The sequence below is a fragment of the Ciconia boyciana genome, chromosome 9, assembly GCF_034638445.1.
Source record: "Ciconia boyciana chromosome 9, ASM3463844v1, whole genome shotgun sequence".
In the NCBI taxonomy this organism is placed as follows: domain Eukaryota; kingdom Metazoa; phylum Chordata; class Aves; order Ciconiiformes; family Ciconiidae; genus Ciconia; species Ciconia boyciana.
Window position 1 is genome coordinate 31,676,082 of NC_132942.1, and position 16,340 is coordinate 31,692,421.

The 16,340-nt window shown below is 40.3% G+C and overlaps 1 protein-coding gene across 1 annotated transcript; it reads left to right on the forward strand.

Moving 5' to 3' along the window:
* Window positions 1-1,974: 1,974 nt before the first annotated feature.
* On the forward strand, window positions 1,975-13,590 carry DNAJA2 (DnaJ heat shock protein family (Hsp40) member A2). The gene is made up of 9 exons (XM_072871777.1): window positions 1,975-2,168; window positions 5,086-5,145; window positions 6,105-6,328; window positions 7,724-7,804; window positions 8,122-8,255; window positions 9,955-10,151; window positions 11,856-12,000; window positions 12,175-12,302; window positions 12,820-13,590. The coding sequence occupies exons 1-9, from the start codon at window positions 2,091-2,093 to the stop codon at window positions 13,006-13,008; spliced, it is 1,236 nt and encodes a 411-aa protein (XP_072727878.1). The 5' UTR covers window positions 1,975-2,090; the 3' UTR covers window positions 13,009-13,590.
* Window positions 13,591-16,340: the final 2,750 nt, after the last annotated feature.

Genomic DNA, 16,340 nt, shown 5'->3' on the forward strand with positions numbered 1-16,340 from the left:
TGGTTTGAGCTAACTCACCTTCTCAGATCTTTTTTTTTTTTTTTAATGCACATATAAATGCTATTCTGTGGTATTTTAAATACTGCTCATATCAGTCCTGCTGATTCTGCTTAACTCCTAAAATTATAACCTGACTTGTAGGGCAAAGAAGTGCTCCTCCACATATTCCTAACTTTTCTTCCTACCTGACTGCCCACTAAAAAGAAAATCCTGTATGACCAAAAAAAAAAAATCTCTAGAAATGTATCAGTCTGTAAGTGAGCACAATCCAAAAATGCCAAGCCAGGTATGCATGCCAGACAGTTCTTAGAGTAGCTGAATTCAGCCTTGCCAAAATAAAACATGAAGCTAAGTAGTGCAAAACAGGTAAACCAGATTGCAAAACCTTTTTGGCTTTAGCCATATACATTAAACTATGCAATTACCAAAGGCTGTACACTCGGCCTCCAAAAATACCAAAGAAACATACCTCTCCTTATGAGGTTTTTTCTTTCAGCACATCTCTGAACCAGACTAATAATTACAGTCCACAGGACTGTCTTTCCAGTAGCTGCTCTCCGTCCTGCCACTGTTTTTCTCCCTCCAAAACCAGTCTCCATTTTCCCTTGAAGCTCTAGACTGCTGCCACACCTGCAACACCAGAGGCACATATTACCATCATCTACTGAATCAGGCTATGCCAGACTGAATAAACACAATGATGGAGTTTAGGGCCCCATAAACATCAGCCTAAGAAGGAGCAGAGGAGCCACCAGCATTTCCCAATACAGCCATTGTAACCACAAGCTGTGTCAAGGAATTAAAGATGCACAGTCCCCCTACAGACAATGAGGGAACAAGCCTTTGAGCACTCAGATCTGGTCCCGTCAGGCAAGGTGCCTATTCACATTTCTCCCCCACAAATCCATGAATCACTTCAAAGTGCCTTTTCTGTGCTCTCACACACCAGGTAACTAATCTGTTCCCAGCAGACTCTCCTCAGGGCTCAGCCTTACTCACCTCTTCCTCAGGAAGCACCCTCTCCCAGGCGCGTCCTAGGCTTGCACACAGAGAGGCCAGAAAACTATTTTTCGTTTTCTGCCCTTACAGAGACCCTATCCAGTCTTCCTCAGCCAGGCACCTGCCACAGCTTTTAGAGCCTTCCAGCAGCCCCTGCCTAATGAAGGGCTAAGGGCCAAGAGACCATACCTGAGGAAAGGCTCCAGTAGCTGCTCTCCTGGCCAGGCTTTAAGAGACAAACCTCTAATTAAACACAACTGGACTTTTTATTTGCCTGCTGAAAGTGCTGTCTAGCTAGGGCCTCGGGGCCCCTGCACCATTCAAGTACACTTTGCTCCTCTGAGTCACATTGGGCCTAGCATAGCAACTAGCGCTTTTTTTAAGATCCCAGAAGTGGAGCAAAACACAAAAACGGAGCAGATGGGTACCAATGCTATGTATAACTACTGAAGACTTAGCAACACATCCCTGAAGAAAAATACGTTGACACTTGAGGTTAGACAGCAGGTTGGTGCACGGGTGCCCCTTGCACCATAAACTTCAGGGACGTACTTCAGGAGCAAGGAGAAGTCGCACCAAGCGGAGGGCTCCGGGGAAGCACGCACACGGGCCCTGGAATTTCAGGCTGCGAAATGACGGGGGAAAACTCAGGACACCGTTCTCATGCGCAGTGCTCCCCTCTCTGCCGGAACGCTGGTTCAAACGTCAGGACGGGAGCCGCCTCCTCCCTGCTCGGGGCAGCCAGCCGCCCACCTGCCCCGCCCCTCCTCTTCCCTCACAGCCTCTTCCCGCCTGCCGGGCACGGCGGTTACAGGCGGTGGCACGAGCCCACGAGCCCCCGGCCCCCCCGGCCCCCCGACACGAGCGCCCCCTGCCGCGCCGCGCCGGAACTGGGTCAGGCGCCCGAAGTGGGCCGAGGGGGCGGGGCCGCGCCGCCGAAGGGCGAAGGGGGCGGGCGGGCTCCTCCCGCGTCGCGGCGTGGTGACGCGGGGCGTCTGCGCGTGACGTCGCGGCGGCTTTCGTCCTGCTCCCGGTCTCGCCCTCGCCGCCCCTCGGCCCGTTCCGGCCTGCGCCCGCCGCCTGCTGCCGCCATGGCGAACGTGGCCGACACGAAGCTCTACGATATTCTGGGGGTGCCGCCCGGGGCCTCCGACAACGAGCTCAAGAAGGTGCGGGGGAGGGGCGGCGGCGGCGGCCGGCGCCCGGGGAGACCGGGCGGCAGCGCTGTGGGGGAGGGGGTGAGCTCGCCGCCGGGCAAGGCCCCGCGGGGCGGCTGAGGCGGGGGGCGGGCGGTCCCGGGGACGGCGGGAGGCAAGGGGAGCGGAGCCGAGGGAAGGCCCCGGGCGCGGGGAGCATGGCCTGAAGGCGGCGGCGGCCTGCCCGGCCGCGCGGCTGAGGCCTGCGGCGGGGGAGGGTGCGGCGCGGGGTGAAGGCGCCCGGTACCGCCTCAGCCCGCCGAGGTAGGCCGCGCCAAGGAGCCGCTGGGGCCTGGCTTGTGAGCGGGCGCCGACGGCGCGGGGTAGGCCGCGGGCAGGGCCCGGAGGAGAGCGGGAGGGGGGCCGGCGGGAGGAGGGAGCAGCGGGGCCCGGCAGTGCTCCCCGCGTCCCTGGCCCGGCGCCGCCGGGTCCCGCGTCGCCTCCGGGCGCCACCGGGAGTCTGCTCGACTCGCCTCCGCAGCGCCGCGTCCCCCCCGCGCGGCACGGCGGTATTCGCATGCGGTGAAAGGCTTTTTGGGTGTAAAACTGCTCATGAAGGACCAGTACATTCGAGCTGGTGCCATTGTCTGCCCCACGTGTGGGCCTTAGTAAAGTTTCGTTTTGCTCATACACTTGATCCCTCCCAGGCCGAAAGCGACAAGGTAAGACAAAGAAGCGAGGTGAAAACTTGGAGCCAGGTCATCAGTATAACAATTCACTACATCCATTTCATTCCGTAGTGTATAAACCACTTTTTTCTAAAAGGACTTAATGACCATTTACACGTGAGGGAGGATAATTAACTAGACAATTTACTACAGTGACCTGCTTCCGCTGATGGGTGGTGCTGGTATTAACAACTGTGCGTTACCCACCATGCTTGTGGTAGCCTAATTTGTGCAGGGATAGGCGATTGCAGTGTTGAAATAGTGTTAGAGGTGGAAGGCATGCGGTGAGAAGATAGTGCTGTATACCAAACACAATCAAGTAGAATATATTTTTTTCTTACTGAATTGTCTTAAAGGTATCTGTGTCCTGTAAGAATGAAAAACTGACAGCAGTTTTCCACTCAGATAAGCTGTACTGCTCAATATTAATTGCTAAAGATTAGACTTACCATGGAGTGTAAAGTTTCCATCTGCCTGCAACAGCAAGAAGTTCATCTGTATCATATTGTCACTGAGAGATCACATGGATGCTTTATTAATCTGATATTTTAATCTATATAACAGTATAGGAAAGTGAAAACAAATAGGTAATAGCTTAGCCAAAAGGGACTGAGAGAACAGGCTTTAACACTAATTAGTTAAGTTAACTTTTATTGAAGTTATAATATGGTGCCACTGTAGACCTTGATTCTGGATCTGTTTCTGATTAAATAAATAGTAGCTTCCTTTTGGGCCATGGGTAGTCTTAAGAATTGCTCTAAACTGGAATGCTGTTATCAGCAAAGACACAAGTGCTCTCTCTTTTTAAAGATCACCATGCAAGCTCCTTTTTTCCTGATTAGATAATGTTATGTAGGTTTTCAGTTTAGTGTTCTGGGTTTTTTTAAGGTTAGACTCCTTAAAATACGTGGGGAAAATCCATTATTACAGAATATGTAGGTTTGTGGAAGATTATGCTTTATTACTGATGGGTAATTTGTCCTAGAAGACCTATGATTTTTATTCTTTATGGTTACTGTGGTTTAGAATATTTGGCTTGTAATATAAATGTTCTATTTTTGTTTCATTAGTTCCTTATCAAACTTTATTTCTTGATTGTATGCAGAAGTATGAGTATTTCAAGATAATCAGTAAAGAGAAGTATCTGTGCAGATACAAAAAAAGGAATCTTGCTTGTTCCAGTACAAAATGGAAAGTTGTGATCTCTGTAAAGCTTTGTGTGTAAAGCTCTCTTAATGTTGTAGTTCTGAAGAACTAGCTTAGATGCTCAGTTCTACAAAAATAGAGCTTTTGAAAAATCCACTGTAAGAACCAGTGTTTCAGTTGTTTGCAGATGCATCACTGTAGCTTTTTTAATATGTATAATTGAAAAAAAAAAAAGACTGTATACCATGTAATTTATTAATATCTGTCCCCTGATTGTTACTGGGGGGTGTTGAGGTGGAGTGGGGGAAGAGTTGAGGTCTTCACTGCCAAAACTCAAATTATAGGAGGAGTCTCTGCCTATCCTGTTATTTGCTTTGATCCTCTAAAGTATAAGCAAAACAGATTAAGTACTGCTGTAGAAAAAGTGATGGTCCTGATAGTCAAAAGTACTGGTCAAAAAAAGGCATTCCAAAAAATCTCTTCTGAAGATTTGGCTGTACTTATTCCCCCTACTGTTTTAGAACAATGAAGTTAAATAAAAGCAATGATCTGTACATTTCTGCACATGTAACTCATATACTTAGTTCAAAGTAAGCTTAAATCTTCCATTATTGATAGGTAAGGAAGAATAAAATGATTATTGTGAGGAGTGACTGATAGGGTCGAATGAGAAGCTGAGGCAGCCATTTTGTTAATGTATTGCTGTGGCTGAGGTGAAAGACAAATGGGTTGAAACTTAAGTTGTCATATTGTAGGTTTTGAGTGGGTTCTGTAGAGTAAGTAATTTTAATGAAAGTCCAATGTGATTCTTCCTGTAAGTTAATGAAGGTAAGCAGGAAAACTAGTTCTAGCTATTGTGGGGTATAGTTGTGTTTAAATCCAAGTGTAGTTAATTTATGCATATAGCAGTGTCAGAATTTTTAATGTATCATTTCAATGTATGAGTGATTTCAAAATACTCATTTTCTCACGTTGTTTTATTAGGATTTTCTTTCTTCCTGAAGACACTACTTGAGTTTCTCAGAAAAGAACTAATTAACCAAAATTTAAACTAATTTTCTACCTCTTTCAACTAGGCATACAGAAAGCTGGCCAAGGAATACCATCCTGATAAAAATCCAAATGCAGGGGACAAAGTAAGACTTTTTTTTTAACTCCTGAAGTTTGCTATTACAGTAGCATCTAAGGGACCAAATACAGGTGTTGGGGGCTTGCTGTTACAAGTTGTTCAAAAATAATAACTGTGAGAGGCAACCCTGTCTTGTCTACTTCTTCCCAATCTCAAAATCTACTAGTGTACCTCATGAAAAAATCCAGCAGTTGGCTGAGTCAAATTGGTTCAGAAGGTAATGCTGAGGGAAAAACTGCCTCTCCATTTGCTGAGATAATGTCAGCTGGCATTGGCATCTACATAGGTATTTGAAAAAGACAGAGTCAGTTTTCCAAGTTTTTCCAATGTGGAAGGATGTATGTGTGGAGGTTAGTGAAACTGCTGCAGTGTAAAACAAATAACATATGTGGGAAGGCTGAATTAGATTTGTTATGCTAATAGCAATTAAAAAATGTCAATTAAGTTGACTCAGCTGATTCTCTTTAACAGAACTGATGTTCTAATGGTTGCTTAGAGGTGAGCAGAGATGACTATGAAAAGATACTCATTTGTTTTGAGGACAAACACATTAATATGCATTTTAGTAAGTTGCTCAATTGTTAGCATATTTTAAGTGCCTAACATCTTGAAGTCTGTGCCATTAGTATGTAACTGGGGTTTTTTTCTGTTGGCTACTACAATATTGTGTACTTGGGGGTTTTCTTTGATTGGATTTTTTTTCGTTTGTAAGAAAACGGTCTTATGCTAGGCACAGTAAAGAACAAAGTCAACAAAGTTTTGCTATAAAATGTCATTTTGTGATAAGGGGTAACACAACTAAGCCCAGGTCTCACTTTTAAGCCTTGCACATTAGAATGAGGGTGGAAAACTGTTCTGTTGTGTACCTTCGTAATTGGGTGTTCATGCTGGGCAAGAAACAGTAGTAAAATGCTCCCTTGAAGTTCTAAATTATCATGCACTGTTTTGACTCTGTTCCTCTTCTAGTTCAAAGAAATAAGCTTTGCCTATGAAGTATTGTCAAATCCAGAGAAACGTGAGTTATATGATAGATATGGAGAACAGGGTCTTCGAGAAGGTAGCGGTGGAAGCAGTGGAATGGACGATATTTTCTCCCATATCTTTGGTGGTGGATTGTTCAATTTCATGGGTGGTCAAAGCAGAAGTCGTAATGGTAGAAGAAGAGGAGAAGATATGATGCATCCACTCAAGTGAGTATCTTGATACTGCAGTTTGTACTTTTCAAGCTTTCCTGATCAGTACTTGACTCTGCTAGTTTATATTCTTGATATGCTTCTCAGTTGAGATATTCTGCAATCTGCACTTGCTTTTCAGACCTGCATGTTGTCTGTAGCCCAGAAGGCAGTCATCATGAGTTGACTGGTTAATTTCATGATTGGTTAATCTTGTAGACTACTAATACTTTGCTTTGCCTGGTTATTAGCCTGTATATACTTTGTTAGCATTATTTTCCTTGGTTTTGCTCCTTAATTATGTTTGGAAGTTCTAATCCAAAGAAGTGTTCAATAACCAAGTATTACTTGTTAGCTGCATTCGTAGGGAATCAGAGGTACTAAGGCTCTGGAAAGACTTAAGCTGACTTGCAGTCATAGCATAATACTAGCTGGAACTAAAGTCAAACTGCATAATTAATGGAAAAGTGTGTGTTGTTTTTTTTTTTTTTTAAAGCCATGCATGAATATCACATCTAAGTGTGTTTTGTAGATCTCTGCTTGCAGTCATGACTGGCGTTTTGCCTGCTGAGCAGGTCCTTTCTAAGTTCTTAAGTTAAGCTGCGTCTTTCCTATCAAACCGTGCTTAGTAAAGTCTGTTTACTTTTACATGCTTGCTTAGTTTAGTAGCTAGTACTGCACGCTATATTATTAATTAGCTTTGGTTTTGTTGTTATTTGTAAACACTGATGCCAGGCAACCTTTTCTCAAGACATTGAATTGAAATTTCTATCCACTAACAAACCCTTTTAGGAGAAACACTAAATATGTTCATAAATGTCTATCAATATGTGAAGGCTATTGGAGTTTGATAGTGTATTCAAGAGCTTCTAAAAAAAAAAAGTTAAAAAATCTCAATAATTAAGTGGCCCTGGGGACATGCTAACCCCTTCCTCACTAAACTGTCTCATGTGGAAAGCCCAAGTAGTAAGTATTGTGTATGTATTCTTGTGTATGCATGCTATAAATATTGTCAGGACTGTCTAAAGAGGTTTGTTTCTCGCCTGCCTGGTAGAACTAAAAAACAACAACAACAAAAACCAAACAACTATGACTATATAATAAAACCTAAAATGCTAGATCATCTTGATTCCTATTGAGAAACACAAGCAATCCTATCTGGTTTCTTCTGATTAAATTACAGCTTTTCTCTGAAAATATATTCAGGATTCCACGTGTATATTCATATTTATGGAATAGTTTTTAATGACTCCTTGTGAAAGCTAAAGTGGTGCTTTAAAATCTTATTTTAATAGCAGATTTAGTCTTTTCACGAAGATCTGTTTTTCTTTAACTTATCCTAGGCAAGTATTTTAATTACATGGGGAAGTAGGTTGTTAAATGGTAACCCAGGAGAAATGCTTTATTTTGTAGAGTCTCTTTAGAAGATCTGTATAATGGAAAGACAACTAAACTACAACTTAGCAAGAATGTCCTTTGTAGTGCATGTAATGGGTAAGTTTGTTTATATTTTTGAGTTCTCTGGTTGCTTTGTTAGCATATAGTGTAATGAAGCATCTCCTATGTCAGATCCTTATCAGTATTTGACTTAGTGGAGCCTGCTCTCAGACTAGAAAATTGTTGGAACTTGAATGATACTGTTGATGGAACTGGAACTATTCAAGGGCTTTGTTTGGGGGGTAGGGGGGAGGAGAGAACCTAATTATAATTGGCAGTGCAGTTAGGCATGCTAACCTACTGATGTAGGGTTGTTTTTTGTCGTATGTTTCTGAAAAACTTATTTTTCATGCAACTGGTGCTTTCAATTCCAGGCAGGGAGGGAAGGCTGGAGCTGTTCAGAAATGTAATGCTTGCCGGGGTAGAGGTGTACGTATTATGATCAGACAGCTGGCTCCTGGAATGGTTCAGCAGATGCAGTCTGTATGCTCTGACTGCAATGGAGAAGGTAGGCCAAGCTATTCTGTTACTAAATGCCTTTAGTTGGATTCAACCTCCTGGTTAAATCTCAGGAGGAACTTAACCAGGACAGTTTTGGTCCTGTCTAATCAGATGGGTCTCAATCTGATGTCAACATGGAGAAATCACTTTACTCAGAACAACAGCAAGATTTACAGTGTTTAATGTACTGAAAAGCAGCCTGGAAGCTTGACCAGTGGGGATTGATTGATTGCTTTTAAAAACACTTAGATGTGAATATCACTTATTGCTATTACTGTTGTGTTAAAGTAAAAGGAAGATTTGTTGTTTTAGGAGCTTTTTGTCTTTTTGTGGTCTCCTAATATCCAAGGACAGGTTTAGGTTAAAAATGGAAACCTAATGTTGGATTTTAACTTCTTCAAATTAAGACGACACCTTTTGCTGAATTGGTTGTATTTCAGGGAACAACTTCAGCACATGATCTGCACTTCATGTGATTCCTTTTTAGAACTTCTACAGTTTGCGGAGTAGTAACGTCACCTTGTGGATTTTACTCTTCACAATACTTGGAAATTAGAGAGAGTTGTATTTTGTGACTAGTAAAAACATTTCATAAATGATGTTGTCTTTGAACATCTTGTTTTCACAGTTTACATACCTAACCTACATATTTAGTGGTTTCAACTGAATCATAATGTTATGCTTTGTTTCACAGAAAGGTGGTTTAAGCTGGCAAGTTTAATGTCTTAAGCCAAGTGCATCTGCTTGTGGCACTTAGAGCAGTATTGGAAATAAGTACTGAAATTGTACAGTGCATGTGGCCTAATATTTTGGTTACTCTATACAAAGACAATAGCTTACTTGAAAAATAAAGATGAAGTAGAACGGAGAATTTAAGCTCTTTTGGATAGTCATCCTTCAGTTTGCTGGAAAAAGTAATTGCCTTGCTAGAGGTGACGGACAATGTGAAAAACTTCACTTTCAGAGCATAAAAGTGAAATCCCTTATGTGTCAGAAAATGTTAGATCCTTTCCATGGGAAAAACCTATATATTGCTCTTGCATGAAACTGCGATTTGACCAGCTATCTTCCTCTCCATTTTGTATGCAAGACTGTCTAGTTCTACTGGCTGCATAGTACTTTGTTGTGGTAGTACACTGCAAAATGTGGCTGTCAATGAACAGAACCCAGTAATCCTTTTTTCACTGTTAACAGAAGTGGAATTAAGCTTCCTAAATTTATTGAAATAGTTTGAAGTTTGTATTCTGACTTTTAAGGGTGGGGAGACACTTCAAATTGGTTTCAGCTTCATCCTTTCTCTTATAGCTGTCATCTTGCAGCATAACAAGGAATGGAAAAGTAGGCTTTTTTTTTTAAGTGGTAAGGATACTGGAGTCAAGTTAAGACTTAAGGAACACTAGAAGCTATAGACAAAGTCTTGTTTTGCCTTTCTCTAAAGCACTGTCACTTTTCAAAATCCTTGATAAGACAGCTTAGAAGGTTATGTGTATCTTTGTATTCCCCCCCCCCCCCCCCTTTTTTTTTCTTCCCCCTCTTCCAGCTAGGGTAAATTGAGCCTGGCTTTCCTCTTGCGAGGAACTCATAAAGCAACATCTAAATCGCTAGTTTTGTTGCATGTATTCTTCAGCCTACTTTAAAATAGTTTTTCATCAGAATCGGATGCAATTATGAGGAAGTCTCTGAACTCAAAATTTGCCTTTCTTTAGGTGAAGTAATTAATGAAAAAGACCGCTGTAAAAAATGTGAAGGGAAGAAGGTGATCAAAGAGGTAAAAATACTTGAAGTCCATGTAGACAAAGGCATGAAACATGGACAAAGAATCACATTCAGTGGAGAAGCAGATCAGGCTCCAGGTGTGGAACCAGGTGATATTGTCCTCTTACTCCAAGAAAAGGAGAATGAGGTAATGCTTTTGAGTTTATATTTTAAATGCTTTTTATCCTAGTCTTTAATATTTAAGGGATATAGATGGCTGTTCATTTTCAAGTAATTAATATAGTTTCAGCTCTGGGAGAGGTGGTGAATAGCTTTTAATAGATTTATAGCAAGTAACATTGCAGAAAAAACTTTGCAAGTCTGTAGCCGGAGGACATGCAGATTCTGGTGCTTCCTAATGCTAATAAAAGGTAGCTTTCTCGGGTGCGCTCAGGCTGAGTTTGATACAGTGGATGCAGTGAAGACCCATTCAGGATGTTAACTTCAATCTGCTTTGCTTGTGACACTAAGAAAATGCTAGGTGTTGCTTTTTTCAATGTCTTGTGATGTGGCAGGAAACTGCTATTAAAATCTCCAGATGGTGCATTCTATCTCTGCTACTGTGGCTGTGGAAATATAACACAGAATACTGATGTTACTAATTCTTTTAACAAAACAAAGAAACACGATTATCTTATACTAGTTTAAGGCTTATGCTTACTGTATTCTGGAGTATATACATTGCACTCTTGAATTAAATACTGCAATTTATCTTTTTCTGTGTTAAAACTCCCTTAGGGCAGAGTTGACGTGACTGCTTTTTTTGAGTGCTTTTGTTTAGAAAGGCCAGGTATTACTATGATGAAATAAGAAATAGTTTGTGTTATACTCTGGAAAAATTGTTCAATGGAATGGTGTGTGGGGGGGTAGTTCTGTTGTGATACAAAGAATAGCGCCAGGTACAAATTTAAATTCCAGTCACATATTAAAGATACAATGTTGGTTATCTGAAAATTAGGTACTTCGTAAGCTTTTCAAAGCTGTGTCAAGGACTGCCAATTTGTCAATCAGTTTTGCATAGCTCTTTACATGTTTTTCTCTTCTTTCCTCTGTAATACTGGTTGAAACGTGGCATCGCAGTTGATTTTGACTACAAGGGAGAAACAGTCTGAAAGTATACAGAACAGTCAGATGTGCGTGATGGCATCAAATTCCAAATGGTGGATGCCACTTCTGTCTTAGTCTTCTAATGAACTACATCTAGTATTTTTCAGAATTGTTAATACTGTAAAACTGTACCTTGTGTCCTAGTGAGTAAAACTAGACTGACTTTCAGTGAAGCTTTTAGTGTTCTTAAAATTTCCCTTGAGGTGGGAGTCATGGTTCTGTCAGTGAATAAAGCTTACATTTACTCTGATTAAGAATCTGGAGTGACGTGGCTTAAAGATCCCTGTGACAGCTGTGGACTAATTGATCATAGCCCTGCCATAGATAAAGTTAGCTGAAGCAGATATGTGTGAAGACTAGTTAAATGTTGAGAAACAAAGATGTGGGTTTTTGTACTCCGGTGCAGGGGAAGTAGTGTCAAACTGTCATAAGTTTTGTTTATAGGTTGCTTGTGTAGAAGATCTTAGGGGTAAGAGAGCACTGTTGCTATACAGGCCTTCGTGTTTTAATTTGAACCTTACATCATAGTATATAGTGTGGTTTGCCTTATCTTAAATGACACTTTAACCAGGCACAAACTTTCCAAGCATGTTAAGCTATTTGAATTAACAGAATCAGGTTAACTTCTTACAAAGGCTGTTGCTATGATACTGAATTTTAAGAATAAATAATAATTCTAAATAACGAGTCTTGTGGAGATATGATTATAGGACTAGAAAAGATATCTCCTGTTTTTGTTTTTTAGGTGTTCCAGCGGGATGGGAATGACTTGCATATGACACACAAAATCGGACTTGTTGAAGCACTGTGTGGATTTCAGTTCACATTTAAGCACCTTGATGGACGTCAAATTGTGGTTAAATATCCTCCTGGAAAAGTAATTGAACCAGGTAAGCTTGACCTGATACGGACTTCTTTGATTATGCTTTTGTGATTCTTGAACACTTAATCCCCTTCTTGTTGTCCTGTTAACTGAACCTCGGCTAGAGAAACAAAGATAATTGTCTAGGGAAAGATTTGTTCTGAAGTTAGCACTCTCCAGCTTACTCCTCTTTGAATTACAGGTTGTGTTCGCGTAGTCAGAGGTGAAGGAATGCCACAGTATCGCAATCCTTTTGAGAAGGGGGATCTTTACATTAAATTTGACGTTCAGTTTCCTGAAAATAACTGGATTAGCCCAGAAAAACTTTCAGTAAGTGCTTTTTCAAGCATAAGTGTGGTGGTCTTATTTGACAGTGTATGCAAAGTGTGTGTGTTGAACCTCATGTGCTTGCTTTCAGTGATAAAATTAAGATGCAAGTACAGTTGTTCTTTTAATGTTGTTTATGGGCAACATGTAACTTGAAAATACCTATTGGAATATGAATTTATGGAACCTGTATTTGAGCTGTGCAGATGTTGGGCAGACAAGGGCAGGAGGAAGAATCTTCCTGCTGCCATGTGATTAAGTTTTCAGAGTGCAACTGTTACTTACTGATTGCACTTTTGGTTGATGATATGCAGAGCTGTTGGTTTTCTTTAAGTGGCATCTTCCAGTTGATAAAAATACTTTGGATACTTTTAAATGAGTATGCACTTCAGGGTTTATATCAGCTTAGACTTCTAAACCAAACCTGCTCTGAGAGGGAGTCTTGAAGTTGTGGGGAAACTGGTCACTTTATTTAGCAGTTGTAGATGCCGTACTGAATACAGTTCTTTTTTTGGGGCAGGAACTTGAAGATCTTCTGCCAGCTAGACCAGAATTTCCCAATGTAATTGGTGATGCAGAAGAGGTAGATCTTCAGGAGTTTGATACCACTCGTGGTTCAGGTGGTGGCCAGAGACGTGAAGCTTATAATGATAGTTCTGATGAAGAAAGCAGCCATCATGGACCTGGGGTACAGTGTGCCCATCAGTAAACGTTTGTCTAAAAAGTTGCACAAGGATTTTCTTTCAAATTTTGCCTGACTTGTTTTCAACAATCCAGCTGGATTGTATAAGTAATCCAGATGAACCAATGGACATCTATTGCTGTATGTGTAACTTTTAAATTGGTCTATAGTATCTACAGAGTGTAATTTAAACTAACCACAAGCTTACATCTTCATTTTGACTGTGTAGCAGAATAAAGCACTTGAAAGGAAGATGAGACTCCTTTTCACATGGGTTTTAAGTTTGTCCTCGTATCTGTGCTTGATTTTTACCAGTTTTGTGTAGATTTTAAGTTTCATATTTTAAATTCAAATTCTACATTGTAAAGTTTGTGTACAACTTGTCCTGAGGCTTGGTATTTGGCTGCACCTGCATAAGCTGCTACAAGTAGAATAAAGAATTTCATAGCCTGTATCTATCATCTAGATGCATGGTAAATGGGCTTTGCACATAATGGGTTTAGAGCTGACTGGGAACAATGGAAGACTAAATTAGAAGTGGTTGTAAGTTTTTTCTACCATCTTGTGAACGGTTTCTGAAATAAATAAAAGCAGTTGGTGTATAATATATTTCTTTTGCCTGTAACTCTTACTTTTCCAGTGGCTTTAACTATTCTGTATATGAAGAGACTATGTAGATGGTAGACATTTTATAAACACAGGGAGGCTGAAGCTGCTTTTAAGACTAGGTTGCAGTTAGATAACAATTGGGTGCCACATATAAAAGTCTCTTCTTGAAATGAGATATGACTAAATGGGCATGGGGAAGGCTGTGGCCATGTCCCCTTTGTATTAAGAAAACAGAAGGATATCTGCATTCAATCAGAAGATAAAACCTTTTAAATGAAGACATTAAATCCCAAAATAATGGTGTCTTTCTCCTAGCCTTTGAATCCAATTCAAAGCCTGATTCAGCCTGACTTCCTAGAGAAATGTTTCCAGTTTTAAAAAATCTTTGTAAAAATGAACATTATGCCTGGCAACTTGTGGTTGCATGAAGAGTTCGTAAAGAGATTGAGATTAGTATTAGTATCAAAAATTCTTGACCTGGAAACATGGTTTTGTTGTTTTTTCCAGTAGTTTGCACTTTCTGTTTTAAGTCATTAAGTTCTCCAGCTTCAGTTCTGTTCCTTTTTATATGCTTTTAATTGGTAAAAATACCACAACAAAGCAAAAATGTGACCTTAAATAATTATCAGGTACAGTTAGTTATCTGAGCATTTTGTTACAATGTTAAGAAACTGTGCATGAAGTTTGGTTGGTAAGCTGTTTCTCTCCCTGTTGAAGTGAGGAAGTTGAAAGATGCCTCTACTTTTCTATACAAATCTGAAGTGTGACTTGTTTAACTGTTGCTCAGATAGTTGTTGACACTTTACCAATGAGGTTGGAGGGACAAACTCCAAGGGTTTCATGTGCTTGGGTAGCCATTGGCATTTAAATGTTGCTGAACATCCTTGTTACAGACTCTAAAACTAAAGCAAGAATAAATACTGTTTGACCTGTATTTCAGTATTGACTTCTTATGCTGTAGCATTCTCATCTAGTGAATCTTTATTTTCATTTATTAAAACTTCAGGTTGCTTTTCATGAAGCCATGGTTACTTACTGATCCTTTATCCTGATTGATTTCTCCAAAAAGTCAGTCATCTTAACCTGTAATGCTTTAACAGTTAAAATGCCTGTCTTCTGCTTTTAAGTAGTAGCTTTAGGACTTACCTCCTTGGAAAACAGAGTATGTACTCTAAACTTTTTACCTCCTTACTTTCAAATTGCTCTTTTCAGGGGGATAGAGGAAGGGAGTCATGGTAACTTCTTAGATAGCATGCTGAAGCAGAGGGGAAGCTGATCATTGTATGTAGTGCAAGTTAGTCTAGTTCTGTTTCAGTCCTGAGATTGCATTAATTTAGGTTCCTGACAGCACCATCTTTCAATGATTCAATGAGTAGTAACTTCTTCAGAGTTGCCTTTATTATATATCTCTCTCTATGTATCTCCTGCTCTGCTAAGAGGGTATTCCTTTACAAAGTTGTAGTGTAGAAAAACTTCACATAAATTCACAGTCTACACTGTCTGTTTCAATATTTAAGTTGCAAGTTATATACTACTGCAGTTACTAATGCTTTAGTAGTTTACTGATGAAGTTTCATGCTGAACATAGCTACTAGTGCTTTAACTGGGCCATTGTGACTCCCATGAATAATCAAGTAAACATTAGTTGAGTGTTCTCAGTAATAAATAGCTGCAACTTAAGTACTTATTTGAAAGGTATTACTATCAACAAATGAGTATTCTGTATGTTGGGGGAGGAAGAAAATGTAATCACCACAGCTATATTAGAACCATTTCTTAGTTGATACTTTAATATCTTTCATATTGGCATCAAGAAGCTGAAAGGAAAAAACTCAGGAAGTCTTGTCTAGCTTTTGTGACATATATTTCTGCATATACAGTGACTAAAATTGACCTAAAGTTGACTCACTGAAAGTCTTATCTGTCCTCTTGAGTGTTTAATTTACTAAGGTGTTCACAGGGAATACTTATAAGATACTCACAGTGGTGTGGTTCTTATTCACATAAAAGATGAGGCTATGGTCTTTTGACAAATAGGTTTGCAAAGAAGTTAGAAGTAATCAGTGGAAGAAAGATTACAACTGTTTGAAAAAGATGAAACATGTCAAAGACTTACCTGTTAATATGCAGCAATTTCTCAGCCCTCTAAATAGAATGTAATAGGAAAATTGTATTTTAGTTATTAACCCATAACCTTCCACTGTAACTTTAGGCTGATGCAAGTATGAAGTTCAAACAATCACTGTAAAGGATGTGTGGGGCATTTAATTGTATGCCTCTTACCCAATTTAAAAGGAACATTGTAGATATACATGGAGTTCTGGAGGCTTCCTAACTTGGTGACAATTCATAAGAATGACTTCAGTTGATTGAAAAGTCCTTGTGCTTAGTTAGTGAATTTGCCCTTTGTGTCAGGGTGCAGAAACACTTTCCCAGCTCTTGGTAGTAGCCTTTTAGTCAAAAAAGCTGATCTCTACATTGCAACTCAGAAAATACTTTAACAAGAGCAGGCTGGATTAAACACTAGCAGCTATTTTTGTAATATGACTACCATCACACCTAAACCTCAAGTGAGATCCACAACAAAAGTTAGGTGTGCTGTCTTGCAAAGCACACCTAACACTATACCTGAGGTTAGATGTTAACTAAGCTTTTTATAAAGAAATTGGAAAGGTAGAATTATTTTCTTCTGCTTTTGTATCCTTCTCAGATAACAGGAATTTAATAATACACATCACATAAGCTTTTAT